General features: G+C 54.1%; 13 protein-coding genes across 13 annotated transcripts; 4 read left to right on the top strand and 9 right to left on the bottom strand.

Annotated features, from left to right (window-relative positions):
- The first annotated feature begins 84 nt into the window (after positions 1-84).
- On the top strand, positions 85-1,668 carry BJX68DRAFT_27465 (DHS-like NAD/FAD-binding domain-containing protein). Its single transcript, XM_071047697.1, has 4 exons — positions 85-342; positions 408-607; positions 653-725; positions 779-1,668. The coding sequence occupies exons 1-4, from the start codon at positions 162-164 to the stop codon at positions 1,519-1,521; spliced, it is 1,197 nt and encodes a 398-aa protein (XP_070892298.1). The 5' UTR covers positions 85-161; the 3' UTR covers positions 1,522-1,668.
- On the top strand, positions 1,669-2,727 carry BJX68DRAFT_27466 (uncharacterized protein). Its single transcript, XM_071047698.1, has 2 exons — positions 1,669-2,324; positions 2,401-2,727. The coding sequence occupies exons 1-2, from the start codon at positions 1,815-1,817 to the stop codon at positions 2,644-2,646; spliced, it is 756 nt and encodes a 251-aa protein (XP_070892299.1). The 5' UTR covers positions 1,669-1,814; the 3' UTR covers positions 2,647-2,727.
- Positions 2,728-3,100: 373 nt separating this feature from the next.
- On the top strand, positions 3,101-4,827 carry BJX68DRAFT_250236 (zinc-binding alcohol dehydrogenase family protein). The gene is made up of 2 exons (XM_071042224.1): positions 3,101-3,702; positions 3,772-4,827. The coding sequence occupies exons 1-2, from the start codon at positions 3,342-3,344 to the stop codon at positions 4,476-4,478; spliced, it is 1,068 nt and encodes a 355-aa protein (XP_070892300.1). The 5' UTR covers positions 3,101-3,341; the 3' UTR covers positions 4,479-4,827.
- An 83-nt stretch (positions 4,828-4,910) lies between these two features.
- Positions 4,911-6,564, bottom strand: BJX68DRAFT_273303 (uncharacterized protein; the record flags this gene model as incomplete). Its single annotated transcript, XM_071047419.1, has 5 exons — positions 4,911-5,770; positions 5,836-6,109; positions 6,175-6,225; positions 6,279-6,422; positions 6,481-6,564. The coding sequence occupies 5 exons, from the start codon at positions 6,562-6,564 to the stop codon at positions 4,911-4,913; spliced, it is 1,413 nt and encodes a 470-aa protein (XP_070892301.1).
- On the bottom strand, positions 6,274-7,998 carry BJX68DRAFT_250239 (nitronate monooxygenase). The gene is made up of 2 exons (XM_071042225.1): positions 6,481-7,998; positions 6,274-6,422 (listed from the first exon to the last, which is right to left on the bottom strand). The coding sequence occupies exon 1, from the start codon at positions 7,981-7,983 to the stop codon at positions 6,895-6,897; it is 1,089 nt and encodes a 362-aa protein (XP_070892302.1). The 5' UTR covers positions 7,984-7,998; the 3' UTR covers positions 6,274-6,422; positions 6,481-6,894.
- A 317-nt stretch (positions 7,999-8,315) lies between these two features.
- On the bottom strand, positions 8,316-9,845 carry BJX68DRAFT_274316 (uncharacterized protein; the record flags this gene model as incomplete). The annotated part of the gene is made up of 2 exons (XM_071047635.1): positions 8,316-8,707; positions 8,789-9,845. The coding sequence occupies 2 exons, from the start codon at positions 9,843-9,845 to the stop codon at positions 8,316-8,318; spliced, it is 1,449 nt and encodes a 482-aa protein (XP_070892303.1).
- An 857-nt stretch (positions 9,846-10,702) lies between these two features.
- BJX68DRAFT_259767 (MFS transporter/fungal specific transcription factor domain-containing protein) lies at positions 10,703-14,620 on the bottom strand (the record flags this gene model as incomplete). Its single annotated transcript, XM_071043761.1, has 5 exons — positions 10,703-12,261; positions 13,020-13,210; positions 13,289-13,420; positions 13,471-14,454; positions 14,508-14,620. 5 exons carry the CDS (start codon positions 14,618-14,620, stop codon positions 10,703-10,705), a joined length of 2,979 nt encoding a protein of 992 aa, XP_070892304.1.
- A 448-nt stretch (positions 14,621-15,068) lies between these two features.
- On the bottom strand, positions 15,069-17,040 carry BJX68DRAFT_273307 (uncharacterized protein; the record flags this gene model as incomplete). The annotated part of the gene is made up of 5 exons (XM_071047420.1): positions 15,069-15,558; positions 15,621-16,239; positions 16,336-16,463; positions 16,532-16,608; positions 16,684-17,040. The coding sequence occupies 5 exons, from the start codon at positions 17,038-17,040 to the stop codon at positions 15,069-15,071; spliced, it is 1,671 nt and encodes a 556-aa protein (XP_070892305.1).
- A 1,431-nt stretch (positions 17,041-18,471) lies between these two features.
- BJX68DRAFT_259769 (CCCH zinc finger DNA binding protein) lies at positions 18,472-19,991 on the bottom strand (the record flags this gene model as incomplete). The annotated part of the gene is made up of 5 exons (XM_071043762.1): positions 18,472-19,202; positions 19,251-19,548; positions 19,607-19,654; positions 19,710-19,853; positions 19,911-19,991. 5 exons carry the CDS (start codon positions 19,989-19,991, stop codon positions 18,472-18,474), a joined length of 1,302 nt encoding a protein of 433 aa, XP_070892306.1.
- An 873-nt stretch (positions 19,992-20,864) lies between these two features.
- BJX68DRAFT_27509 (alpha/beta hydrolase family esterase) lies at positions 20,865-22,098 on the top strand. The gene is made up of 2 exons (XM_071047773.1): positions 20,865-21,293; positions 21,357-22,098. Exons 1-2 carry the CDS (start codon positions 21,123-21,125, stop codon positions 22,077-22,079), a joined length of 894 nt encoding a protein of 297 aa, XP_070892307.1. The 5' UTR covers positions 20,865-21,122; the 3' UTR covers positions 22,080-22,098.
- On the bottom strand, positions 22,099-23,642 carry BJX68DRAFT_27510 (uncharacterized protein). Its single transcript, XM_071047774.1, has one exon. The coding sequence runs from the start codon at positions 23,417-23,419 to the stop codon at positions 22,118-22,120; it is 1,302 nt and encodes a 433-aa protein (XP_070892308.1). The 5' UTR covers positions 23,420-23,642; the 3' UTR covers positions 22,099-22,117.
- On the bottom strand, positions 23,639-24,766 carry BJX68DRAFT_274321 (NAD(P)-dependent alcohol dehydrogenase; the record flags this gene model as incomplete). The annotated part of the gene is made up of 1 exon (XM_071047636.1): positions 23,639-24,766. Exon 1 carries the CDS (start codon positions 24,629-24,631, stop codon positions 23,639-23,641), a length of 993 nt encoding a protein of 330 aa, XP_070892309.1. The 5' UTR covers positions 24,632-24,766.
- On the bottom strand, positions 24,767-25,943 carry BJX68DRAFT_27513 (glycoside hydrolase family 75 protein). The gene has a single exon (XM_071047780.1). It carries the CDS (start codon positions 25,727-25,729, stop codon positions 24,902-24,904), a length of 828 nt encoding a protein of 275 aa, XP_070892310.1. The 5' UTR covers positions 25,730-25,943; the 3' UTR covers positions 24,767-24,901.
- Positions 25,944-25,948: the final 5 nt, after the last annotated feature.

The raw sequence follows: 25,948 nt of genomic DNA on the forward strand, positions 1-25,948 counted from the left end.
CAGAAAATTATCTAAGCGTGCATCTCTTCATAATTGGAGGCGCCAAGCGCCGCGTCGGCTAAAAACGCATCATATCCCACCACACCCCTTGACAGATTCAACCCATCACGTCTAGATAAACCATCTCAGCAAACAGCTCCGCCGTGTAAAATCACCATCCAATGCCCGCCAAGCGCAAGTCAAGGGACGATGAGGCGGCAAATTTGGCCCCCAAAGTGGCCGTCAAGGAGCATCGTGAGCCGCTCGGCGACATTGAGAAAAAGGCCGAGCTCCTCGCGGAGCAGATCAGGCGAAGCAAGCATTTCATCGTATTCACCGGAGCTGGTATCTCGACCTCGGCAGGTAGATGCGCTAGTGACATTGGCTCTTAAGGACAACAGTTTGAGTCGCTAACCAGGCCTCTGCAGGAATCCCCGACTTTCGTGGACCAGACGGGAACTGGACGCTCAGGGCGCAGGGCAGGCCTCGCACCACGCAAGCGAATACACTAAGCGCTGTTCCTACGCGAGCGCATATGGCGCTCGTCGAGCTGCAGAATCGCGGAGTTCTAAAGTACCTCGTTAGCCAGAACTGCGATGGGCTCCATCGACGAAGCGGGATTAAAGCTGTACGTGTTTTCAATTGCTCTGGTGGCCGAGTCTGACAGGTCTAGCATAACATATCTGAGCTACATGGAAATAACACCCGCGAAGTATGCAAGTCCTGCGGCAAGGAATATATTCGAGGTATGTCCCAGATATTTAGTGCTCGATGGTTGGTCGTCTTACCACTTCCACAGACTACCGCGTCTCGGGCTCGCAGCCCGACCACAACGATCACCGGACCGGGCGTCGGTGCCTCTGCGGCGGAATCCTCCACGACACAATCATCAACTTCGGCGAAGGCCTACCCGAGAAGGATCTTGGGCTCGCCCTCGAGCACGCCAACAAGGCCGACCTGTGCCTCGTCCTGGGCTCATCAGTCAGCGTGAAACCGGCCTGCACGATCCCTGAGACCGTCGCGTCGAGGAAAAACGCAAAGCTGGTGATATGCAATCTCCAGCCAACGCCACTAGACGATGACTGCGACCTGCGCATATTCTGCGAAGCAGACATACTCATGACGAAGGTTATGGAGAAGCTCAACTACGCTATCCCACCCTTCGAGCTTCGGCGCAACCTCCTCGTGAAAATTGAAACCCCCGTCGAGGACATGCACAACATCACATTGAAGGGCATCGACGCAGATGGAACGACGCCCATGTCGTTCATTAAAGCAGCCGGCGTGGAAGGTTGTAGGCGGTTTGCGCGCGCGGAGCCGTTCTCGCTGAACCTTCGTCGGCATTTGCAGCCGGGGCAGGCCGAGTTGAAATTGACGATAGAATTGTTTGGGCACTATGATGAGCCATACTTGGAGATCACGCATGATTATGCCGGGGATGAAATGGTGATGTACAGCCTGAGGTATAATCCGTTGGTTAAAGAGTGGATTGCGAAGCAGGAGGAGCTTGGCCCTGGCATGGAAAAGTTGTTTGATAGGTAGCTGTGAGTATTATACCTAGGTCCCTTGGATTGAGAGCACAACCAGCGCTTTTCCACCAACTATATCAGCAGCTCGACTCCCATGGGATACGAGCTGGCTGTCCGTAAGCAGTATAGGGTTCTTGGCACCGCTTCCATCGTTCGCTGGTGCATCCTTTAACCAGCGCCTAACTCCGTTTATCTCCTGGCCTCAGCCGCACTCTCGAAACACGAACATCCCAGATCCCCCCTCTAACATCACCCACAACTCCATCTTGCAGAAATTCAAGACCCAATCTCCAACGCCCCGCCAGAATGAAAATAATAATCGCCGGCGCAACCGGCTACATCGGCCAAGAGCTCCTCACGCAGTCCCTCGCGCATCCCTCCATAACATCCGTCGTCGCGCTCTCGCGCCGCGACCTCAACATCACGCACAACAAGCTGCGCGTCGTGCACATGCAAGACGCCGACTTCCTCTCATATTCCGACCCCAAAATCACCGACGAATTGAAAGGTGCTTCCGCGTGTCTTTGGGCGATTGGAATCCGCCCTTCGCAGGCGCGGGACGAAGTAAGTGCGAGGAGGGTCTGCGTTGAGTTTACGGCTGCGGCGGCGCGGGCGTTTCAGCGCGCGTATGCGGACTCGGGGTCTGCGGTCGAAGTCAAAGCCGGGGCTGAGGCTGGGGCTGAAACCGGTGGTGCTGCCACTGGATCGAGCTCGGACGGCAAGCCGCCGTTTCGGTTTGTGTATATCAGCGGTGCGGCGATCGAGAGGGATCAGAGTAAGACTCTGTGGTATTTGGGGAATTATCGGCGGATGAGGGTGAGTATTCCATACCCAATAACCTCACCTAATCCAAGATGTATACTTAATGGTGGTCTGTGCTAACCCGTCCCAGGGCGAGGGCGAAAATGTCCTCTTCGCACACGCCGAGGCGAATCCCGGGGTCTTTGAAGCGTACGCCATGCGTCCCGGATTGGTCCCGTCGCTCGACGGCACGATCCGAGATCGCATCTGGAGTTTGTTTCCGTCTGCGAGGAAGGATTTGCTGGCCAAGGCGATGATTGATATTGCGCTCAAGGGGCACAAGGAGAGTACGTTCTCGAATCAGGCAATTAGTGAGTGGGGCAATGAGCGTTCTTGAGGGGTGAATGGAATGTTTCCGATTTAGCCTAGTGGCGATCTCATTACTCGATATAGGCACTCTGGTGGACTTGGCCAGAGCGGTGGGTTGGATTATTATTTGTGGTTTAATTATGATTGATCACGTATTACTAGTAGAGCCTTTGATTTAGTCTCCCAATGAATGGCTTCAATCAGACCGTTGGGCAGTGACAGCCTGCAGCAGAAGGCGGGTGCCTATTTGGTCAAGGTCTCTGCGAATTTTCCTAGTACAGAAACGCCCAGGAATAAGACTAGTGGAGTATGTTCTAGATCAGATTGCTTATTCTGGTGCATGTGTCTCATGTTACTCTGCATTGCCCCATGATCCTTTGTATGCTAGACCGACTATGATATGCGCGGTGCTAAGGACCTAAAAGCCGGGTAGGAAATCTATACAGGGCCGGGCGCTATCTAGACAGAACAACTGCACTAGCAAGGAGTACCAGAGTCCTGTAAAGATAGCGCTATGTACAGGGCTATACTCCGGTCTTAAGCCGCAAACCTGGGAAAATAACGCAAGAACCATACTTCGCTGGAATCACTACCAGAGCCTCTGCAGGATAAATAGCACTGGTACAGCCCATAGTCTGTCTGCCAGGACCATCATTTCCCATCATCATCATCATCCCCGCTTCCCGCCTAAGACAACAAAAGCCAACGCTAACAGCCAGCATAATGACCGCAAGCACAATGAAAGAATCCCTCGTCCACCGCGACCTATCCGTGACAATCCACGACGCCCCCATCCCAACCCCGGGTCCCTCGCAGCTCCTCATCCGCGTGGTCACCTGCGGCCTGAATCCCAAGGACTGGAAGACCCCCGTCGAGATGCTTTCCGACGGCGCCCCGCCCACAAACCAGGGTGACGATATTGCCGGGTACGTTGAAGCAATCGGCAGCGATGTGGTGGGGTTCCATAAGGGCGACAAAGTCGCTGCGTTTCATCGGTTCATGGCGCCGCACGGCGGGTATGCGGAGTTTGCGGTTGTCGATGATTTTGCGACGTTTCATATTGCCGAGAAGACGGGTTTTGAAGGTGAGTGGATGTCTTCAATCCATACATGCATTCGAGATATTCGGGAAGCTGACAAAATGGCCCGGAAAGAGGCAGCCACAATCCCCCTCGCCGCAATGACCGCCGCCCTGGGCCTCTACCAGCACCTCCGCCTCCCCCTCCCCTGGAACCCAACGGCCGATCCCCTCCCGCTGATAATCTACGGCGGCACAACAGCTGTCGGCGCATTCGCAATCAAACTCGCGCGCCTCTCCAACATCCACCCGCTCATCGTCGTCGCAGGAAAAGGCATTCCCTACGTCGAAACCCTGATCGACCGAGCAAAAGGCGACATGATAATCGACTACCGCGAGTCTCCCTCCACACTCTCCACTCGGATCCGCGACGCGGCCGCTGGCAAGCCGATTCAGTATGCGTACGACGCCGTCGGCGAGCACGGGAGCCACACGCATATTGGCGGAGCCATGGCCGCTCCGGGCCACGTCACGACGATGGATCCGAACACGGACTATGTGCTTCCGCAGGGGATTACCATGTCCTGGACGATTGCAGGATCCGTGCATCTCCCGCCCAAGGAGGGGATGGTGGTTGGTGACGGGGAGTTTGCAAAGGCGATGTTGCAGTTTATGGGGAGGGGACTTGCAAAGGGGTGGTTTTCGGGACATCCGGTTGAGGTCCGGCCTGGGGGGCTAGCTGGGATTGAGGGCGGATTGAAGGATTTGAAGGCCTGCAAGGCTTCGGCGGTCAAGTATGTCGTTAGGATTGGGGAGACGGAGGAGGTCGTGCAGAGAGGTTGAGGTTGGAGAATATGATGGGAAAATGTCGCTGGACCCTGGCCTATTTGTCTGCCGAGTTTCCGAGCACCAATGTAGGTGCTGCTTCTGCATAGCTCAATTTGTAGTTGAAAACTTGAAATCCACCTACTCTTTCCAAAAGAGACCCGTTTTTCGCAGCATTGACTGGTTCCCGAGGGCCATCGGTCAAGCTGATGGCCATTTCCCGTGTCATCGTCGTTGAATATTACAAGTGAGTCCAGCTGCCTATTACACTCTTCTGTCTTGTTCCAAGAAGCTTCTTTCCAGACTGCCAAGCTACGCTATCCCACTCATAAAAAAATAATGGACTCTCATTTGGGCGATCCCACACTCATGCTATATTAGACTAAGTCTAGAACTACTACTAGCTGGCTCAGGTACCAAGGGCGGACCTCTGATGTAAAAGAGTCTATCTCACAACGTTTTATAAATATTACAATCAACGATATGCATCTCCGCTGTGAACGCGCACCTTGCCTTCTTGCACTTATCACCGAAAGGACAGCGGTGTCCACGGATGCACTTTGGCTTTCGGCAGTCGAATCCCAAAGCACAACATCTTAACCGAGAGATGTATAAGATGTCAAGTTTCTGCTGTCGGGTCCACGCAACGTCGCGGTGGATGCACCGGCATCGGTCAGTCTCTTTAGCTTGACAGACTCCCAGAAGAATGAACTCATTGCACAGCTTCCTGCCCCTCAGCAGAGAAAGCGTGTTTTTCTCTGAGTGCGGAATTATGCTATCAACGCGCTGGTCCTGGCCATTTAGGTGCACACGGAAATGATCCTCCACCTTTTCGACCGTGGAGTAGGGGTTAAGCGAGGATGGCTGTGGTGCTCGATCCGGAGAGACACTGTCCAGGGGCGCTGCTTCATTTGAGGTCTGGGGCACAGGTGACATGAAGCCGTTGTTCAACTTGGTGGTGTCAGAGGCGCCCGCAACAGTACGCATCCCTAGGGGAAACGATTGTCCTTTGACCGGGTGGGAGGGGTTAAGTGAAGATGGCTGTGGTGCTCCATCCGGAGAGACACTATCCAGGGCCGCGGCTTCATTCGAGGTCTGGGGCACAGGTGTCATGAAGACGTCGTTGAACTTGGTGGTGTCAAAGATGTTCGCAACAACACGCATCCCTGGGGGAAAGAATTTTCCTTCGACCAGGGTGATGGCTGGATCTCCTCTGAATCGAAAGAGGATACCGGCATGCTTATCATTCCCGGATCCGCAAAACACAACGTGGCGGCAGTGCTTGTTATTATAGTCATGGCGTAAAACGGCTGCATGTAGGGAGAACAACAGTTAGCACGTCAGATACTGGCGGCAGACCGAGGGTACATCATACTATGTAACTTGTCCTCAACCTTTTCGTGTCCACCACCCACATCGACAAAGTTGGCCAGGCGATTACTGTTGAAGCCTCGTATGAACGCTGTCAGGAGAGAAGCACCGTACAGTGGTTGTAGTTCATCCTCATTCGCACACACGAGTATCCTGCAAGTGGTTTCATTGTCTAAGGAGGGATCTTTGGCTCTCAGGTATTTGAGAGTCTCCCGGGCGAGGAGATAGACAGCTTGATTACCGCCATCAAAGCCTTTCCAGAGTAGCTCATTCAGGAACTAAGTACATTAGACAAAAAAAGGTGCGCACAAGACAGTCCACCACAATCACCAGGTGTACTTACATGCATACAGGTCCCATCGACGAGGACAGACACGTAGCAGAACTCACGCTCCTGGGCGAATTGTCAGAGCCATATCGTTGTGCAGCGGGGCTGTAACCGGACACCTTGGTGTGGCCCATCCGGTCGAGCTGCCTTTGCTTCTCATCCAGCGCCCTTTCGAGCTGATGAATCTGCACTGTTTGGCCTAAGATTCTCGCGGCGGACGCATTGATCTTGCCTTGCTGGTCGTGCAACCCCTCGAACATGTCCTTTGTGAGACGCACATTAGACATCGACCAGGATTCTGGTCACTGGCTTTGTACTCACCTCGACAATGGGATACGGGTTGCGTGCATTTTGGAGTCTCCATCGAAGCTCGCGCACATAATTCGGGAAACTTGATCTAGACATTATGAAATAGTGGTGATAAAATGATGGGACGGTAAAATAATAGTGAAAAGAGCGACGAATAGATTTGATTAGCGTGGAAATGAGGATGCGAGAGAAGAAAGATGCAATTGACGTGGTAGAGAGACGCGGCAGAAAACGAGCATCTTGAGTCTGTGCAAGGAAGCTGCGCTGCTACTACTGTTGGGGAAGGAGCGATGATTGTTCTCGAAGTCTCGTACGCTGCCCCCAGTACGGTACACATCTGATCCTCTCTCTGCCCCACGATCAAGATCTGCTTCTCGTCAACGCCCGCTCCTCCAGCCACATCACAGCTGTGATACCCACGTACACCTACAACTTCGCCACTCCCGCCTCCCCAAACACGCCCGCAACAAACCCTCTAGTTTCACGAACAACCTCCTCCGCGCCCTCGACTCGCCTCACCAATCCAATCGCCGCCCCCGCATACGTCGCCGTCCGCCCCTCCAGCCCCCACGCCTCATCGCCTCTCTTAACAGCCTCATCATGCGCCTCTTTCAACTCCTCAAAGCTCCGTCCAGCCTGAAACTCCACAAACGACCGATTGATGATTGTCCGCGGACTATACTCCTCCGGCCAGCCAAACGTCCCCCGGAGATGGTTATACAGCTGCGTTCGCGTCGTCGATGCCCCGCCCTCTGATGCACGGAGGATTTCGGCCTGGTACCCGTGTGCGATGCGCGCTTCGTGTGTCGCGAGGAACCGCGTGCCCATCGCAACCCCCGAAGCACCGAGGGCGATCGCTGCAGCTGCACCGCGCCCATCTGCAATCCCGCCTGCGGCCACGAGTGGAATGTCCACGCCCCTCGCAGCGAGTACATCAGCAATCTCCGGAAGAAGTGAGATGAGTCCCGTCCCATCATGTGCCCGACCATGTCCACCCGCCTCCGCGCCCTGTACGACTATAACATCCGGCTTTTCACTGCTCTCCGCGATACTCCGCGCCTCAGCGACTGTCCCGATCTGCACCCAGATCCTGGTCTGCGGGGATGCCTCTCGAAATCGGCGAGACCATGTATCGATATCTGTTTGGCCGTTCCGGGGCGCGAAGAGCCATGCTGCGCAGGGTTTGAATCGCTCAATTGCGGATGAGGCGGTGTTGATGTCGTCGGCCCAGAGCTGGAAGCCGATGCCAACGGGGAGAGTTTGAGAACGCGAGGATGATCTGTCAGTGTTGAGTTTGGGCGAAGTTCGGATTAGATTCGATGCTTCCTCAAGATCCTTGATGACATTCTGCGTTTTCAGACCCGGTCCGATGAAGCCGAGGCCTCCGGCGCGGGAGACTGCGACTGCGAGGGCGGGGCCGGACATTACGCGCATCGGGGCGCTGATAATCAAGGGGCTTGAGGTCCATGGGTAGCTCGATGATAGCTTTTTCGCGAGATGGAGTAGTTGAGGCATTGCGCTGTGTGTGATGAGGAGGAAGTTGCGGAGGGAGAGGGTCTTCTCCACAATTATAATCGTGGAGTCATACGGTGGGGCCGCAGCGGAGCGGGTGTTGCGGAATCCGCGCCACTGGACTAGGACAGTATGCTCCAGAATACATTCACGTGTGTCGAACAAATTCTAGCGTCTGATATCACTGCCTGATACTCGAACAGGCAACTCTGATTGACTACTTTGGGTAGGGCGAACAACCAAAATTCCTCATTGGGTACAAACAACTAGGCAGATGGATGCTCTTCGCCTACTCCCATTCACAGCAGACCCAAGATGTATACGGACTCGGTTGCTCAGTACTCCACAAGACAAGACCGCAACTCAAGCCCCGGCACGCTACCACCCAATTGCCCAAAAACCTGCTCAAACGATGACCCATCACACTTGTGTGGCGTCAAAACGTAGTCACGGCCCCATATATCACGCGATCTCGTAAACCAAGTCGGCGACCGAATCGACGATATCTTCTGCACAAGCTGCGTGTAGCTCAGGCCGGGGAAGGGAGCCACGCGCATCGGGACAGAAGAAAGACCCGTTCTATGCAGCTCTTTCGTCAGGCTGCCGTACATGATGGAGCTGCACTCGAAGCCACATTTGCCGTCGGTCCTGAGGAGCGAGGCCTGGGTTTTGTCGACGAGCCGCAAAGCTTGCTCGATTGCATGTTGTCGGTGGTAGTCCATGTTGTCTGCACGCCAGTCAATCCCCAGTATCCTAGTAGGATATTCCCTACGATGCTTGGGGTGGTGGGGAAGGGGGCCGGACATACCGAGGAGTTCAGAAGGAAATGGAAGATCCAGACTGTCAATGGGTCCATCACCCAACGACAGGACAGCCGAACTAATCTTGCTGAATGCGTCGCCGAGATGAAAGAAGAACGCAACCCACAGCCACAGCATCAAGTCTCGAGACAGTTTCGTTGTATCGGGTTCCGGTAGAGCCTTGATCCATATCTCCGTCAGTATCCCTATCGTATCCTTGCACTGGTAATAGTCCGCGAGCCTGGCGACGTCGGCGAGCGTATCGAGAGAGAGCGCTCGTGGCAACTTTGAGTTTTGGCAATGGATGATCTGTAGGAGGATGAAGAATGGTAAGGTGCCCCAACCGCGTGCGTGGATTTCGTTCTTCAGGCTATCACGCAGCTCCTGTTTGAAGACCGGCGAGGCAAGTGCTAGGTGTTTTGCAGAAACTTGGATGCGAAGGACCTGTCCCATAGGTTCTGGGGTAGGCTCGGGGGCAGGAGCGTCCTCGGGCTCTAGAGCAGGCTCATCAGGGTCTTCTGGGACGGGGTCTTCCGGAGCAGGGGTAGTAGGCGTAGTAGGCTCGTCGTCAGGCCAGCAGGCCTCTGCAGGCTCCGCTGGGGGAGCCTGTTCGACCCATTCTGGTTCGTGCCCTACAGCAGGCTCGAGCTCATCGAAACTCCCCTCGGTCGCAGGCTCTGGAGGTGGGCCTAGTGCAGGCTCCGACTCCCTCTGTGGCTCCGGTGGCATCTCGAGGTGAAACCCCCAGGCGGAATCTGGAACTGGCTCTGGTTCCGGTGCGGGCTCAGGTTCAGCGGGATGGTCATGGGAGGGCGCGGATCGATTCGTCCTGTGATTGTTCTTCTTCTTCCCTTTCTTTGATTTCCGAGAGACCGACTTGGTCGCGCGAACAGGGGAGACGGCTCTTTCAAATATTCCATTTCCTTCCGGCTCCGGGGGTGATGGTGCTGGCGGTGGGTCGGCGTCGTCATCGGCTTTCGTGACTTGTGCAAGGTAAGGGTCGGTGGTGCGCAGGACGATGATCGCCTCGCCGTCAGGGTCGATTATGTGTGTTGGTTTCTCCATCGTGGCTTCTCGACCGCTGCCGAGCTATGATAGTGGGGAGGATTTCGTAGAGTATGAAATTGGACAAAGCACTGGAAAGGACGGAATCCGAATAGGGATACAGAGGAGGAGGAGGAGCCTGGAGAGGTTCGCGGGCAAAACTTCGACAGCAAAGGGTTTGGATGGAGAGACGAAGAAAGCAAAACCGGCTGGGCCTGAGGTATTAGCCTTATCGCTCATTTCCTCCCTTCGCCTGGGCCGGGAATCCTGGGAAAGATGCAAGGTTATCCTCGGGTGGAGGTTTGTTTGCTTCCTTATTTTTATTTTTATTTTGATGCTGGACGTGGTGATTCCTTATTGGGGTAGAGGCTGCCGTTGGTCGCTCGAATGGTTCTCTCCATCTGCGAAGCCTTACTTGCTGTACACGTGGTCCACTAGCACGCTGCGGTTCATTGTGGTCGATGAGTGTTGCGTTCATGCACTTGTCGTTGAGTCACCCAGTACTCAAATGATATCGGCCGCTTCCGTATCCGCTGCGATTGGATCAGACGTCAATGCTGGATGGATACGATCTCAGGATAGGGACATCTTGGGCAGTTCAGTAGCGCGATAGAAACAGGAATGCACCTGCGCTGTCGAAGTTCAGCCTGCTTTATAGCCCGATAGCATAGCGAGTATTTCTAGGTACAGTCATGGGGAGACTCAAGTTGCTAATCACAAACGAGACGTCCTTCGGACTTTATCATACGCAGAGTGAGGGCAGGGCATTTACCAAAAAGGCACGGCAGTATACATTCACTAGTCTCACACATTCTCATCATGTCTGTAGGCACAACGTACTTAGATTGGACATATCCTGGTAGACGAACAAGAAGAAATCATAGATCGGTACTAAAGTCCATCCCCTGGGCAAGGCCCGCCATATCCGCATTCAAAAACTGCTCAAAATCAAACCCCTGCAATGTCGGTATATCCGAAATCAACTCCTCCAAGAACGGGACCTCCAGGTTGGGGTGGACATCTTGGGGCTCAGTACTTGTCCTACCAGAATCGGCCTCTAATCTGGACAGCAGATTTCCCAGCACCTGCGCGTCGTGGAAGCGTCGTTGCTGATATAGGTATACGAGTAGTCGCGCGGTCGCGTAGGCTTCGCGCATCGTAGGCGTGTTGTACGCCGATGCAACGAGTTTCAATGTTTCCATTGCGTCCGGGAGCTGCTCAAGCGCCGCGTAGGTGTCTAGTTCAAGGAGGATGGTGATGATGTTGAAGGGGACGTTGGGCATGTGTTGCCAGGGCGAGCAGTCTTCTACCATGGTCCGTGCGGACTCCAGTGCGCGTTTGAATTGCTGCAAGATGCGTGTTGTCAAGGTGGGCGAGGTGTTGATATTCAGCAGATGGAGCCGGCGGAGGATGCACAGGACAACATTTGTCTGTGCCATTATTGACGGTGGCTGGGTGTGTTCTCGGTCGAGGATTTGGACCAGGGTCATCTGGAGGTCATGGTCGTCGTGATCTTGCTCGGGATCTAGATTGACAGAGACTGGCAGCAGACCCAACAGCTCTTCCGTGAAATCACGTTGTGCCACATTTGCGTCGAGGGCCTGCGAGGGAATATCCGTCTTCAACCGAACGGGTGACAGGCCAAGGTCGTAGGACGTCCACATATTCTGATGTTGGGCCATGCCGAGTAAGCGTCGACGAAGCACCGGCTCGAGCTTTAGGCTGGACCCTTCCATGCCATCGCCGGCTTCGCGGTGAAGGCCCGCCGCTTCGATGAGGTGTATCAGCTTGCAGCTCGCGAGCCAAGTCGCGTAGGGAGGTGCAGTCATCCTCATATAAATAACACGTAACAACCAGCCCGTAACGAGATCTAGCGGAGGCGCGCTTGATCCGTCGTATCTCTCAAGCGTAGACTTTGCCGACTCTATCAGAAGGATCTCGGTGACTTTGACCGTCCGCTCGGAGAACAGCAAGCCGAGGGCAGCAATCCCGGCGAGGACGCTATCAAACATCGAGCCAGAGCTCCCAGGCTCCCACCTCGCCTCCAAACGTTGTGACAGGTCCACCTGATTGATGAAGCCATAACAAGTGTGTACCTTGCGCATGTACACGTCGGCAAGCTTCCTCATATCGTCGCGACTCAGAATAGCCTCAATCGGAAGACCAGAAGGGATCGGAGCTGCGGAAGCCAAATCGCGCGCACCGATATTCCAGCCAAAGAGATTGAGCCGAGGCGCATTCGCGGGATCGAGCTTCAGGCCCATCCTCCGCACAAAGGCAGCTCCCGAGTTCGCTGTCAGAGACCGGACTGCAGTGTGTGCACTAGGAGCGGCGCGGGCTACTTCAGGTGGCGTAGCAAGGCTACTCGTACCCGCAGGGGTATTCAGAGTCGTTCCGATCGGGCCCTGTGCGGTATCTGCGCGATGTTGTCCTTCTCCTAGTACCGACCGATTTCTGTTATCGTAGGGGGATAACACCGGACGCGTCTGGAGCTGGAACGCGGGCTCATGGGGCGACCCTACATCATTATTAATCGGACCACCCGCAGAGACTGTTGAAGCAGCAGCCCCTGCCTGTGCGCCCGACGATGGCAGAGTGGTAGGCGCTGGATAGTGTTCGCCGTTGACATAGCAATCGTAGCCCCATTCGGTGCAAGTGTCGCAAGGAAAGTTCCCTCGGCATTTTCGTTTCCGCTGTCTGCACGTATCGCACGCTCTTGCTATGCGCATTCGTCTGTTTCCGACGCTTGATGCCATTTGCGATGCTGGTGGAGTGGAGTGACTCGGAGTGAGCGGGGTTGTGGAAGTTGCGGAAGCTGCGGCAATTGCGGATTATGTCATCAAAGAGAGGGTTGCCACGTGACTTGCGATGACGCCTTGTCTCAGACAGGAAACACCGTTCGAATTTTGTGTCTCAATTTGGCCGTACTGTCTATCTATCTAGGCCTGTTAGAATGTAAGTGTTTTACGTTGTGTTAAAGTATAAAGCATCAGTTCGAGTCTCGACGCTGATCATATATATATATCCGCATTCCCATGCAGTTCAACCAATACCCATTCGGGGTTCTTCCTCGGTACAATCATAAAACTTTGCAGTGTCCATTGTATAACGTACAAAATAAATACCCAACTATTCTATTCATTCTCTATTCATTTTCTATTTATTTCTACCTTTTCCCTCACGTTGCCAACCGACTCCTCCCTCTCAACCGCCCCCCAAACCTCCGAAACGCAAACGGAATCGGAATCATAACCGCAGCCAAACACCCCAGCAACGTAGCTGCCCACTGTACACCGAGATTCGCAAACATTTGTTTGGAGAAGAGCGGGAACGCGGCTGCTACTGCGGAGCGGAGGATGATGTTTGCTGCGACGGCGGATGCGGCTCTTTATTTGGATCGTCGTTAGCGAGCTTGATCGTGGTGGATGATGTATGTGAGGGTCGGGAAGGTGGTGGGGACTTACAAAGGGAGGTAGGCGTCAATAAGGTAGTTGAAGCATGGGAGGAAGATGCATAGGATTCCGAAGCCGATTAAGACGCTTGCGGCTATGGGAGACATCCAGTGGATTGAGGATGTGAAGCCGGTCCAGCCGAACCTGATTTCCAGAATTAGCCCTGCCACTATCGTCTTGGTCATTCCCCTTACCAGAAGATTCCGATGGTGAAGATTGGGGCACCGATAGTTGGAGGAAACAGGCGCCATTCCGGAGCAGGACCCTTTCCATCCGCCGCCGATCTCCTCACATGCATCGCATGGGCCACAATGAATCCACAGGCCAGTAGTTGACCGAGAATGAGTCCTATAAACGCAAGGCCAGCTACCCCGGGAGTCATCCCGTAAATCGTTTCGAAGACGTACGGGTACGCCCCGAGCAAGCCGTAGACGATGCCATAGATGAACGACATGTACATCGTGATGAGCAAAAGGATTGGCTCTGTGACGAGCATCCGCAGCGGGCGCGTAAAATATTTCATCACTATCTCGCCAAAGTCCACTTCGATCTCCTCGTGCTGCGCGTGGATTGCACAGTTTCCGGTCTCACGGCGGATCCTCGCAGCCTTTGAGACCAGTAGCACCGGCGCGTATGTTTCTTTCAGAGTGAAGAGGAGAGATATCCCGCTTGCGAAACCCATAATTGCTGGGATGTATAGCGTCCATCTCCACCCGAGCGAGCTGCTTGCGATGAATCCACCGATGAAGGGTGCACTAAACGGACCCACAAACACTGTCAGTGCGTACAGCGAGATTGCAATGCCGCGACTTGTATCGTCATAGAGATCTGCCAGAACGCCGGGTACAACGGAGAGCTGACTTGCGCCGAAGACTCCCGCGAAAAACCGACAGATGATCAATGTCTGGATATCCTTGCTAGCAGCCGAGGCGATGGTAAAAATGGCGTCTCCAAGCATGCCTATAGTGAGCGGCCAACGCCGTCCTATCAACTCGGAAGCTGGCGCCCATATCAAGGGGCCAAAGGCGAATCCGAGAACGTAAAGGGCTGTACCAAGGGTGCCGACTTCGCGGCCGACGTCGAAGGCTTTGCTTGCGCCGGTGGTGCCGGGGGCAAATACCGCACTGGTGAACGAGACGACAAGGGTGCCGAGACAGGCAATTGTTGAGTTGTAGAGTCTGGACTGTTAGGATCGCAAAGTGGTGCGAGATTGTAGGGCAGCGAGGCTTACTTGATGCCCAGGGTCCAGTTAAGAGGATGGGTCGGATCTTCAGGACCGTCGAAATCAACGACATAATGGTTTGAATTCGGTAATGGAGGTGGAATGGTCTTTCCTGCTCCCATTGATCGTGTTTGGTGGGGTTTCTCGGGGCTACCCTGGCCTCGCTCCAGTTTTGATGGCATCATGTTGGCTTTAGGGGTGCAGAGCGCGATGGAATAGTCGGTAGGATAGATGATTACGATAGGATCGTGTGCGCTTTGTATATGAATTGACCATGACTCACGTGTGTTCAGGTTTGTCGCATCGCAAGGGTATTGCGGGTATTGCGGAACGCCCCACGGTGTGCAGAGGCAATGGCGTAATTTGTGATGTGGAGGTCCAACACTTCCTTGTTCCTGTCCAAGGCCGAAATTACGCATAAGGCTTTAGCGAGACATCGGAGAGTCCCATGAAAGCTGGAAGAGAACTTCGGCATTTAAGCCCAATGAAAGCAGGATACGCATTCCTCCCCCCTATCCTTGATGGATTGCTAGAAAGACCTCTCCTGCCAGACATCCATGTCCCTCTCACTCAAGCAGAAATCCCGGAAAACCTCTCAACAGAAAAGTTCGGCGCCCGCTTTCCGAGCAGGCCATCCTTCCCCAAAATCCTGTTCACATCCTTCCTGATACTACACACGAGCTCAACGTCCGCCGGAGAAACGGTCGAGTCTGTAACAGTCTCCGGTACTTGGTCGCCCCCTGCGGGTACCTTGTCCCCGGTCTGAACCCCTCTGCAGGTATAAGAGCCATTGAACTGTTCCAAGAGCGTCTCCATAGATGAATCATGGATCAGTCCAATGCTCTTCAGTTGCACGTCGTGTTTTACTTCGTACACGCGGCCGTAGTGGATTCGCGCGGTGCTCGGTAGCGTCGTGGACGGGTGGTCGGCCTTCAGGCGGACGGGCTTCATCAGGCGCATGCCGGTTTCTTTGTCTACTGGTGGCGGGATCTCTTTTGACGAGTGCAGGATCCCGAAGAGGGATTGGTCGGGCTGGTAGGAGCAGCCGGTTCCGGCATATCTAAATATTGGATGGGTCAGACCAGTGATTTACAAATGTTCAAAACAAGACTAAAATCTTACGTATGAATGCCTAAGCAAAGGCTGGAACGCGTGCCCTGTCGGACGACGACAAAGCGGCGGATCATGATGGCACCCGTCCAGGGGCTATATGCATTACTTGGTGGATCGCCATCAGGATCCAGGCTCTGAACGATTTCCTTGTCTGAGAGGATCGGTTCAGCCTTTTTAATGTCATCCAAGGACAAAGTAATCCTCTCGGTTGTGCCGTTGTGACTATTGTGATCGCCTGCGGTCGTTGTCGTTGCCAGCGCCTGATATGTCTGGAAATGGCACATCCGAAAGTGTTCAGCCACCCACTCCTCCTTCCCATACTTACGGTCTTCGTGACGCTGATCCCTGCAAATATTGCACCCGACCTGCTGGCCATCAGCCTCGAGCGTGGCATACTTGAACATCTCAGCCAGCGGCAGTTGGAGAATCTGCTCCAATCGCTCCTGTCGACGACGATCGCGCAAGTGCTGCCTCTCCCTGAAATCAGATGCGGAGCCCAATGGCAAATCGAGCCACAGAACCCGCTGGGTTGATGACTCGCTGTCCTTGTCGAGACGCGTCGTGATCCTGACGGACAAGACCTGGCCCGGGCGGAAGAATTCCGCGGGCAGTGATGCCGTTTTGAAGTCTATACAGAAAAAAAGAGAAATAGTTAGCTCCCGGACCTATCGTATTGGTCCCGTCCCTCTAGTATCCGCAGAGCAATAGGCGCTTCGATACCTACCTGGGCTCCTAGTGCGTGCCATCTCGGCGCTGATCAAGGCGTTGGTATTTATGTCGGAAAACCCAGTGGCATGGCCATGGGGGGCGCATGGCTGGAGTGTTGCGGATAGTCCGGAATCATATCCCGTGCTAGATAGAACCGGAGTTATTATTAATGTACCCATTCTGGGCCCTTCCCTCCTGCAATGGAGTCATACTTGAAGTAGCAAGCAAGTTGGACAAGAATACTCAACGAGATCAGGTTCGTTTGAAGCGTCGTGTGCAGCTTGTTAGCCTACTTGTGTGCCCAGCGAACGTAATATTAGTACAGTACCTCTATCATGATTTCCATGGCCAAAGTAGAGCGCACCTCATCAGGCATCCTGATAGTCCACTTCCCCTTGTAGAATGTATCCTTAAGCAAACTCCCCGATCCACCTTTGGTTGCCAGACTCTCCCGATACCGCTCGAGTTCGAGCATGAAACTCTCCATGGCTTCGTTGATCCCCGTCGTGAGAAACAGGAGCGCGTTCAGCGTTGACTGCGCGAGCTGATTCGACGCCTGAAGCTCACCGACCTGTAGTAAGACTTTGTGGACACCGAGAAGGTCCGTCGAAAGCCGTTGGTACGCTTTCGATGCGCCCTTTGTCTCGGAGAGGGCTTCGTAGATCCTGTATGCCAAGCCTGCGCCGGCTAGGATGTCGCCGACGCTGAAGCCGAAGGACATGTTTTGCACCGGGAGACAGGTCTTCGCTCTACCTAGAATTAGGAGGTTATCGTGGCGCAGACCTCGGGTCTAAAAGGATTGTTCAAGAAAGCCAGGTCCGACGGAGTTGAAGCGCCTTTCGGTTGAAACCTGCACGGCCACGTTTGCCTAGTTCTAATGGTCAAGGTTGCTCTAATTGGCTGCTTACGCAGGTGGCTGAGCGAGGCACATTTCTCGTCTATGACCACGGCAATGAGTTAAAGAGAACAGCAGGTCGGTGGTTTATTTATTTGCGTAAATCCCGTGCAAGCTGAGAGGCCTTCGTGTCAGGATCAGAACACGAAAGAGAAAAGTGGGAGAAAACCTGGTAGTATTTGACAACATTTAGCCTGGTCAGTTCAAGACCAATGGCAGCTCGATTTATCAGCTTACCAATTCTACTAGCCTAGTCTGGCTAGGATGAAACTATCCTTTGATAATAACTGCGCTCTGGAAAGAAAGCTTCAATAAATCCAAAGATGATCCGGAGCCCTACCCGAGACTCTAATGAGGCCGTTGTGGCTTCCATCCTTCATCTGCTAGCATGAGGTTATGCTGTTAGTACATAGCTATATGAGAGATTATTAGGAAGGCAGCTTACCTTGAGTTTAGGCTAGACTTCTAGGAATTAGGGTAGGAGAGGCCTGTCTATATACATATAAGATAGGATCTTATATTAACCGTTCCCTTATCTACCGTGGGCTTGAATATTATGCTAGCTGTCATGAGCATGGGCATCCCCGTATGTGTCATGTTATTCCCCTGAATCTGCTACTGCAGGAACATAGTCTCAGAAATGCGCCCCACAGCCACGTCAACCAGACAGGATTGTACACACTCTACATAGGCTCAAAGGCGAGATAACCTCCAGTAGATGCATTGACCCGAGAACTTTCGTGCCAATATGGAGTCCTGAGGCTGAATCAATCTCCAACTGTGTTAGATATCTAGGCCCTGATCCGACATAAGAAGTGGCTTGAGTGAACTCCTGTGTCTCTCATCTGATACTTGTCGACAGAGGGTTGCGGCCCCCGATTTTATATAAAGAAACTCAATCCAGCCAGAGGGAGGCTTAGGAATATGAAGCAGGACGAGCATGTGCCGTAACGGAATATAAAGATCGATGGACCGCGCGCAATGCTATGTTATTGAGGGGATGGACGATATGCTACCCCTTCACGGTCATTGCTTTGGTTTACTCGTACTTCTCGATTGATGGATTCGTCGAAAACATTTTGGTCAAGAGGTTCTGCCGATCACAAGTCTCCTAGATATCACCACTTGGCACACTTCGAATTCAAAACGAAAACACACTAAATATCGCCATCGATGTTCCCCGCACATAAGAAAAAGGAGAGCTAAAAAAGGTATCCAACAGCGGTATTCCCAGAATCGCCTGGGTAATAGTAGAACCTAAACAATCTCCCTAACAATCCTCGTGTCAACCCCATGCATCTCCTCTGAAAACCGACAATCTTCCCAGTTGCAATTCTCCCAAGGACACCGATGTCCATAAATACATTTCGGATCCTCACAGAAGAGGCCGCTCGAACAGACACACAAACGGGCAATGGACATTAGATCTATCCTTTCCTGTGCAGAAAGAACCGGGCCGTGCTTATGCGAACAAGTGCTGTAATTGCTGTACGGGCATGACCCGAGAATATGGAACGCGTTGCATAGCTTCCTCCGCTTCAGAGCGTTGACGGTGTCTTTTGATGAGGTCCTCAGGGGCCTATCGACGCGGTGTCCCTGGGCGTTAATGCAAATGGCCAGCGATCGTATTGGCGTATTCGTTGTGGGAGCTGTAGCCGGTGCAGCAGACTGCGCTGGCGGTGTCTTTGCTGCCGAGGCATAGTTTGGGGTCGGTGTTGTCGGAGGTGTGATAGAACTCGTATCGCCGAATGATACTTTCCTCGTGGGCTTGAGTTTCTTGGACATAAATACAGTGTCAAAGGTAGTGGTTGCAAAGCCTTTTGCCAGCTGCCTCATCTCATTAGCGAATGGCGGACCTTCGACGAGAGAGATACGATCTGAATCACGATGTCGACCGAGCGAGTCAGGACGAGCGTAACCGTTGTCGGCGGATGCACAGAAGATGACGCGCTGACAGTGGATATCGACCATGTCTTGGGCTAAATGGGCTGCCAAATATAAATAACTTGATGAGCAAACTTGGAGGCCGTTCTAACCTTGGAGTTTTGCATCAGCACATTCCTTTCCATTGCCTGCGTCCACAAAATCACACAAGGTACGCTCCATGTTAAACCCTTGGATAAATGGGCCGAGGTCCTGGTCTTCCCTGAGGATGTTTGCGTCACGATATACCTTCGTCAACCCCTGCACGTTTGCATACACGCGTATCTTGTAGGAAGCATTCGGATCGGTTTTCGGGTCAACCTGCTGAACATGTCCTTCAACGGATTGGATTAGGCGCCGGGCAGCTTCGCGACCCCCATTGCTTCCATCTCGGATAAGTTCCTCGAGAAACTATCAAGAGAAGGGTCTATTAGCACGCGGCGCACAGGCAGATCGAACAGGGACTCACATTCATACCATCCCCATCAACCAGAACAGACACATAGTTCAGCTTACGCTGGCGGCCAACTTAGCGGGCCCTCAGTGCACCATGTGTCAAGTGGAGGACATACCTGTGCGCGTTGAAACCCCTCAATTTCTTTTTTGGCGATGCTCAGGTCTTCCTTGAAGGCAGCGACGAGTCGCTTCTGGTTCTCTACCTCGCCCCGCTCCGTTGCGAGATTGTCGCTGAGGTCCGTGAGGTGGCTGATGAGATCCTGCATTTGATAATAAGTCCTTGAACCACTGCCAGATCTCTGAACGGGCAGTCTTACCGCAATAAACTTGTCTTTGCTGTCCTCCATGGTGCACAACCAGGAACGCCGCTGTTGGAGGGCTGCAATGTCTACCATCATGGTCACGAGTCGATGTGATCAAGGAGGACGGTTGATGGGAAGTCACAATCCTTGAGATTATTGCAGATTGGCGATGCACAATGCACAGTAATAAGTGAGTCTCCCCAAGCCAGGCGCTTCTGGGAACAGCCTTGTCACGAAGCGCCGACTGCGCCGCATCCTTGCAAGAAGCGTTACCAGCCAACCATTATTTTAGCCACAACCTTGACTCGACATTAACCGCTGGCAGAATCTCCTCCAAAAGCAATATTGTATCATTGTTTCATAGAGCACCAATCATTCATCTTTTGATGTCGGTGGCTCTGTTGCCGCCGGCAGACGAAGTACTGCGGCACGGACCACAGCCTCATCGGAAAATGCGCGGAATATCGTTGGTCTGGAATCGAAGTTGGTTCAAGAATCAGAGGTTGAGGCCAAACTTTGTGCCACCCACCAGTGTAAGGAAGGAGGCCGTCTCTGCCAGGAAGTGCACGCGACCTCTTTTCAAACCCCCGGATCATCATCCCCTTCACTCCTTCATCATCCTCGCCGCTCCCGAAAACAAGGTTCTTCATTTCAGACACAGCTATGATGCTTTTGACGGCGTTAGATCTTATGAAGCTTCTTCTCTTGGCTGTGTTTGGCCGCCAGGACTTTGCCTTTCGGATCCTGGTCCCATAACTTGGCTTTCGAGACCCTCGCCATAGACTGCGCTCAGCTTTTGACTTTTCTCTGATTGCACATGCTGAAATCTGTTTCTGCGCACAGATCACATCCTCAAGCCCGAGGCCGAGTCGTATCTCATCCGGAAAGGCCTCCCTCCGACCTGCCGACTCCACCAGATGCGCTGCCGTCACGATCAGCTATACTAGTCCACCAAGACCATCGACATCCAGACAATCGGCAGATATGATGGGCACCACAGCCGATACAATTTACCCCAGACTGCGCTATACAGATCGACGAACCATACCTCTCCGGCACCTGCAGCCCCCTCGGCTCGGCACTCTGTGAAGATCTGAAACGCCGAGGCCGTAGTGCGACACCATTGAGATAAAAGGCCAGCAACTCCTCCGTTGTACTCGCATTCCCCAGCATTCGCCGCAGTCTTGAGCGAAGAACAGGAGTTTCTCAGAGGTTTGTCGGGACAACATGAAATTTTCAACCTTGGTCACCAGCCTCGCCCTCGCGGCCGTCGCACCAAGTACGGTGTCAGCTGCAATTCTGCGCCGCGTGAGGAACTTTGGCAGTAATCCGGGCAACAATGAGATGTATATTTACGTTCCGAACAATGTGGCTTCTAATCCAGCAGTTATCGTTGCGGTACCTTCTTCTCTCGTCCCCTTCCCCTTCTCTCCCTTCAAACCACAAAGCTAACTCTACCAGCTTCACGGCTGTCTCGGCTCTGCAACCAGCTACTACCGCGACGTCGAAGACCTGCCCCCAGCCGCAGATGAGCACGGCTTCATCGTGATCTACCCCGGCTCGCGCGACGACTTTCGCTGTTGGGACGTCAACACCGAGGCGTCGCTCACCCACAATGGCGGCAGCGACTCGCTCTCGATCGTCAACATGGTGCGGTACGTGCTGAACACGTACAACGGTGACCCAACACGTGTCTTTGCAACTGGTTCTTCCTCTGGCGCAATGATGTCGCAGGTCCTTGCCGCCGCGTACCCCGATGTCTTCTCGGCTATTGCGGCGTACTCTGGTCTTCCTTATGCTTGTCTCCGTGGTTCACCCGGCGCGTCGCCATTTACGGCGGATCAAGCGTGTGCAAATGGGGAGGTTGTCAAATCGGGGGCTGAGTGGGCGGCGGAAGTAGACAAGGCATGGCCGGGGTATAACGGGACGTATCCGAAGATTCAAGTGTGGCATGGCACAAGTGATAGTGTCATCTCGGATGTGAACTTTGGCGAGGTCGTGAAGCAGTGGAGTACAGTGTTCGGAATACAACGGACCAAGGTGAACACCGATACACCAATTCGAGGGTATACCCAGAGCATCTATGGCAATGCAGGACAGCTGGAGGCGTATCTCGCAGAAGGTGTTGGACACGTTGTGCCGACGCAGGTGGACAGTACGTTGAAGTGGTTCGGGTTGATATAAGTTGAAAGTGAAGTCATCAGTCATTATAGGTATACAATCTATTTCAAAACCCAGTGTGGCGTCGTGCAGCTCCCCAGCGTATTCGCCGTCGCATCGATGCGATCCAGCATCCAGCCAGACTTGAAGCCCTGCCTCTTATCCCCGAGCCTCGCATCCCGGCCAATCGCACACATCCCATCAGGCTTGAGCACAAACTGCAAGCAATGCGTATCCTCCTCGCATATCTGCTGACAATCCTCAAGACTTCCCACAACCTCCTTCTCCTCTCCCGCCTGATTATCCCAATTCTCCGCGGGCTCCTCGGTCATCTTTGGCCTCGCCAGCTGCCAAAACACATCGCGGTACAGCAACGGCGCCCCCTCGACACTCCACATGCGATCCAACCAATTCAGCTCGCGAATCTCGCGCGGCTTCAGGTGATGAAACGAGACGGCCGGATAACACCACGGCGTGCGCCCATAGTTGCTCGCGAAATTATCCAGCTCCTTGGGCGGCGCAATCTGCAGCATCGGCCACGCCCAGGTCAGCGGGGTGCCGGCCTCCTTCAGTAGGATCCCCAACACGCAGTCTCCCGCCCATTCCTGCTTTGTGATCGAGTCCCAGTAATCGCGCTTCTCGGACAAAAGCTTCGTCGCAGCTTCCATGGCCGGTCGCGAAATGACGAACCCACTCCCGCCATGCCCGAAAATCACATCGCGGATCTGCATCTGGTTTCCCAAGTACCACGGCTTCGTCGCGTCCAGCTTCGATAACCACGAGAGCATATTCGGCCACATGATGTACGTATCGGCCTCCATAAACACATACCACTTCGCATTCGGATTCTTGGCGAAGGTATGCTCGATCATCGGGATGAACTTCCACTTATCCAACTTCCACCCGGGATTACTCTTCCCAAACGGCGTACTCGTCTCATCGCTCAACTCCGTCTGTGTGAGCGCATCGCGCCCATGCGCCTGGACCTTCGTATACAGCCTGAAATCCGGTAATTGGTGGAGCGTCGAGGATTCATTGTACAGCACGTCGTGCACGGGGATATCGGCAATCGACTCTTCATAGTCGGACCACACGATGTAATTCGGGATACAGCGCAGGGTTGTGTTTCGGTGGATGGGGAGCTTCGAGTGGGATTCTGTCACGCCTGTTTTGAGGACGAGCATGATTTCCGACAGGCCGGGAAGGTTCGGGCAGTCGGATGGGATTTGCCCGTTTATTGAATACATCAGGCCATTGTCGCGAGTGTAGTAGCGCGTGTAGAGGGCGTAGAAGTCGAAGAGGAGGAGGGTTGCGGCGAGGATGTATAGCCGGCGGGCGGCGCGGGGCGAGAGCGAGGGGAGCATCGCATCGATTACATGTATAGATGAATCGAGTCGGATATTTTTTGCTGTTCCTGTTGCAGTGAATCTGGGGATTACGGAGAATTCTACGATGAATCAGGGAGAAGGAGATTTATGAAGATTGCGCAGGGAATTAATGAGGATGGACCAGATCAGCGTCGTCGTCATCCTTGGCGTCATCCAACCGTTCGAACCCACGGCTCGTCGATAGTTACTCCTAATTCACTGCACAGCCAGAACACCCCGATACCGCATCGTCCCACCCTCGAGTGCCTCGAAACAATCCTTGATCCCCTGTTCCGTCATTGGGAAACGCACAACCATCGGCTTGATCCCGTGAAACGCCGCAAAATCGAGCATGTTGCGATGGACCAGCCTGGAGGCCACGATGCTGCCCTGCACACGCAAGCCCCGCGCTACCATTTGCTGGTGCGGGAGGCTAAACAGCTTGTCCGACACGGTCAGCGGCGAGATCGTCGCCCGGCTCTCCAGGACATTCAAATACAGCGACCAGTCCACCAGTGCGCTCGTCGTCACGATCAGATGGTTCAGTTTCTGCTGGATCTTGAGCTCCTTGGCGCCCTTTGTCGCGTGGAACTCGTGCGCACCCAACTTGATCGCCTCCTCCTTTTTACTGTCGGTCCCACTGAACACGACAACGCGGCACCCCATCTTGTTCGCGAATTGGATCGCCAAATGGCCCAGTCCACCGATCCCCACGATCCCCACGACAGCAGCTGGTTTGACCTCTGCGACAACCATCGCGTTGTAGACCGTTGACCCGCCGCACATGAGCGGCGCCGCAGCCTCATTATCTAGACTGTCCGGGATAGAAAAGACAAACGCCTCGCGCCACACGGCGTACTGCCCAAACGAGCCCTGGTCTGTATCCGCCGACCCATACATTTGCCGCTCCGGGCAGAAGGTTTCCCAGCCTGAGAGGCAGTGCGTGCAGCGCTCGCAGCAGTCATGTTCGTAACCCCATCCGACGCGGTCGCCCTTTTTCAGGCTCTGCACGGCCGGTCCGACTTCTTCGACGACGCCGACGCCCTCGTGGCCCAGGACGATGTCGGCGGTTTTGAAGTGCACGTCTGTGCCGCAGACGCCCGAGTGGGAGACTTTGATGAGGACTTGATCGCCGGAGAGCGAGCGCTTCTTGGCGGTTGCTTGTTTGATGGACCCCGAGGGGGTGCCTTTGAAGACGGTGAAGGACATTTTGCTGGATTTGATTTGTTCTTTTTTTTAATTGATGGATAAGTGGATTGACATTTGCAATAGATTCCCCCCGGGTCCTCGCGACCGCGACTGCGAGCGACCGCTTCTTGTATCTGCTCTTCTTCCGCGAGTTGGGTTGGTCTCTGGTGCCTTTGTGATGTCACGACTTGTCCATCCTATCATGACCTCATGTGGACCGCGATACCACCTCGAGAGATTCTCCAGCGGTCCAGTCCACCGGTATCGATAACCTGCGTTTTCCGACTTAAACTATGCGGATCTGTGTCCTTCAGCATGTGCTGCAGACACGCGGCCGGAGTCCAGATCGGATCCACGTAACCGCTCCGTCAATCTGCGACTTGCTTGCCGATGCTTTGATTGGTCACCACCACCACCACCACCAGCAGGGGAAGAAGCAGAGACAGAGCCGTTGAACCCACAGGCGCCAACTCCTCCTCGGTCTCCTCCGTGAGTCGCATTACCCGCCGAATTATCCCCGACATGACTCGCGCACACACCCTCCTCCCCCTCCCCATCCCCATCCTCATCTTCATCTTGATCACGCTCAACCTGATCCAGTAATTCTTGAACAAGCGCATTCCCCAACCCCTCCAAACCCCCCTCAAACTCCACATAATCCTGCGCATCCCACCTCACCCCATCAGGCCCAGGAACCGCGCGTCCCCCCTTAAACGCCAGATAAAGCACATCCGCCGCATCCCACCCATTGGACCCACTAACCCCGTTCCCAAAACACGCCGTCGCAAGCGCACGACTCGCCTCCCCCACAAGCGGGATCCCATCATCCCCGTTGACGTCGCCCCAGACCCCGTAGACGAGCTTGTTGCCGCACAGGACGGCGACGACCGAGAGCGGGTATATGTCCGCGGTGCGCGGGTCGAAGGTGCGGTACCAGGGCCGGTTCCCGATGTTGCCGAGCACGACGTACGGGTGGATGTAGGTGTTTAGATCGGGGATCCTGTAGCCGGCTTGCAAGATGGAGCGGAATGCGGTCTGTGCTTGGGTATCTGGGAGCCCTGTGCATCGCCCATCGCCGGACCCTGTTCTGTTCTGAATACCGTCGCAGTCGACGTCCATATTTGCCAGTAGGTCGCCGGGGCCCTTGAGGTAGATTGCGGAGTGGCGTGTGTGGCGCTGGCAGTAGGACCAGAGGGGTGGGGAGCCGACGTTCTGGTTGAAGAAGCCGGTTTTCAAGAGGTCGGGGCCGGTGCAGGGGCCTGAGGTGCGGATCTTGTTGTAGAGATTGCGGAGGGGAGGGGGAATTTCTTTGGAAGTTGAGAGGTTCGTGAAGGTGAG

The sequence above is a fragment of the Aspergillus pseudodeflectus genome (genome assembly GCF_044049435.1).
Source record: "Aspergillus pseudodeflectus strain CBS 756.74 chromosome Unknown BJX68scaffold_106, whole genome shotgun sequence".
Taxonomy (NCBI): domain Eukaryota; kingdom Fungi; phylum Ascomycota; class Eurotiomycetes; order Eurotiales; family Aspergillaceae; genus Aspergillus; species Aspergillus pseudodeflectus.

Coding starts and splice junctions, on each gene's coding strand:
- BJX68DRAFT_27465 (XM_071047697.1), top strand. CDS start 162: ATGCCCGCCAAGCGCAAGTCAAGGGACGATGAGGCGGCAAATTTGGCC. Junction 608..652: donor GACGAAGCGGGATTAAAGCT/GTACGTGTTTTC, acceptor TGACAGGTCTAG/CATAACATATCTGAGCTACA. Junction 726..778: donor CGGCAAGGAATATATTCGAG/GTATGTCCCAGA, acceptor CCACTTCCACAG/ACTACCGCGTCTCGGGCTCG.
- BJX68DRAFT_27466 (XM_071047698.1), top strand. CDS start 1,815: ATGAAAATAATAATCGCCGGCGCAACCGGCTACATCGGCCAAGAGCTC. Junction 2,325..2,400: donor GGAATTATCGGCGGATGAGG/GTGAGTATTCCA, acceptor AACCCGTCCCAG/GGCGAGGGCGAAAATGTCCT.
- BJX68DRAFT_250236 (XM_071042224.1), top strand. CDS start 3,342: ATGACCGCAAGCACAATGAAAGAATCCCTCGTCCACCGCGACCTATCC. Junction 3,703..3,771: donor CGAGAAGACGGGTTTTGAAG/GTGAGTGGATGT, acceptor TGGCCCGGAAAG/AGGCAGCCACAATCCCCCTC.
- BJX68DRAFT_250239 (XM_071042225.1), bottom strand. CDS start 7,983: ATGCCTCAACTACTCCATCTCGCGAAAAAGCTATCATCGAGCTACCCA.
- BJX68DRAFT_27509 (XM_071047773.1), top strand. CDS start 21,123: ATGAAATTTTCAACCTTGGTCACCAGCCTCGCCCTCGCGGCCGTCGCA. Junction 21,294..21,356: donor ATCCAGCAGTTATCGTTGCG/GTACCTTCTTCT, acceptor TAACTCTACCAG/CTTCACGGCTGTCTCGGCTC.
- BJX68DRAFT_27510 (XM_071047774.1), bottom strand. CDS start 23,419: ATGCTCCCCTCGCTCTCGCCCCGCGCCGCCCGCCGGCTATACATCCTC.
- BJX68DRAFT_27513 (XM_071047780.1), bottom strand. CDS start 25,729: ATGGACGTCGACTGCGACGGTATTCAGAACAGAACAGGGTCCGGCGAT.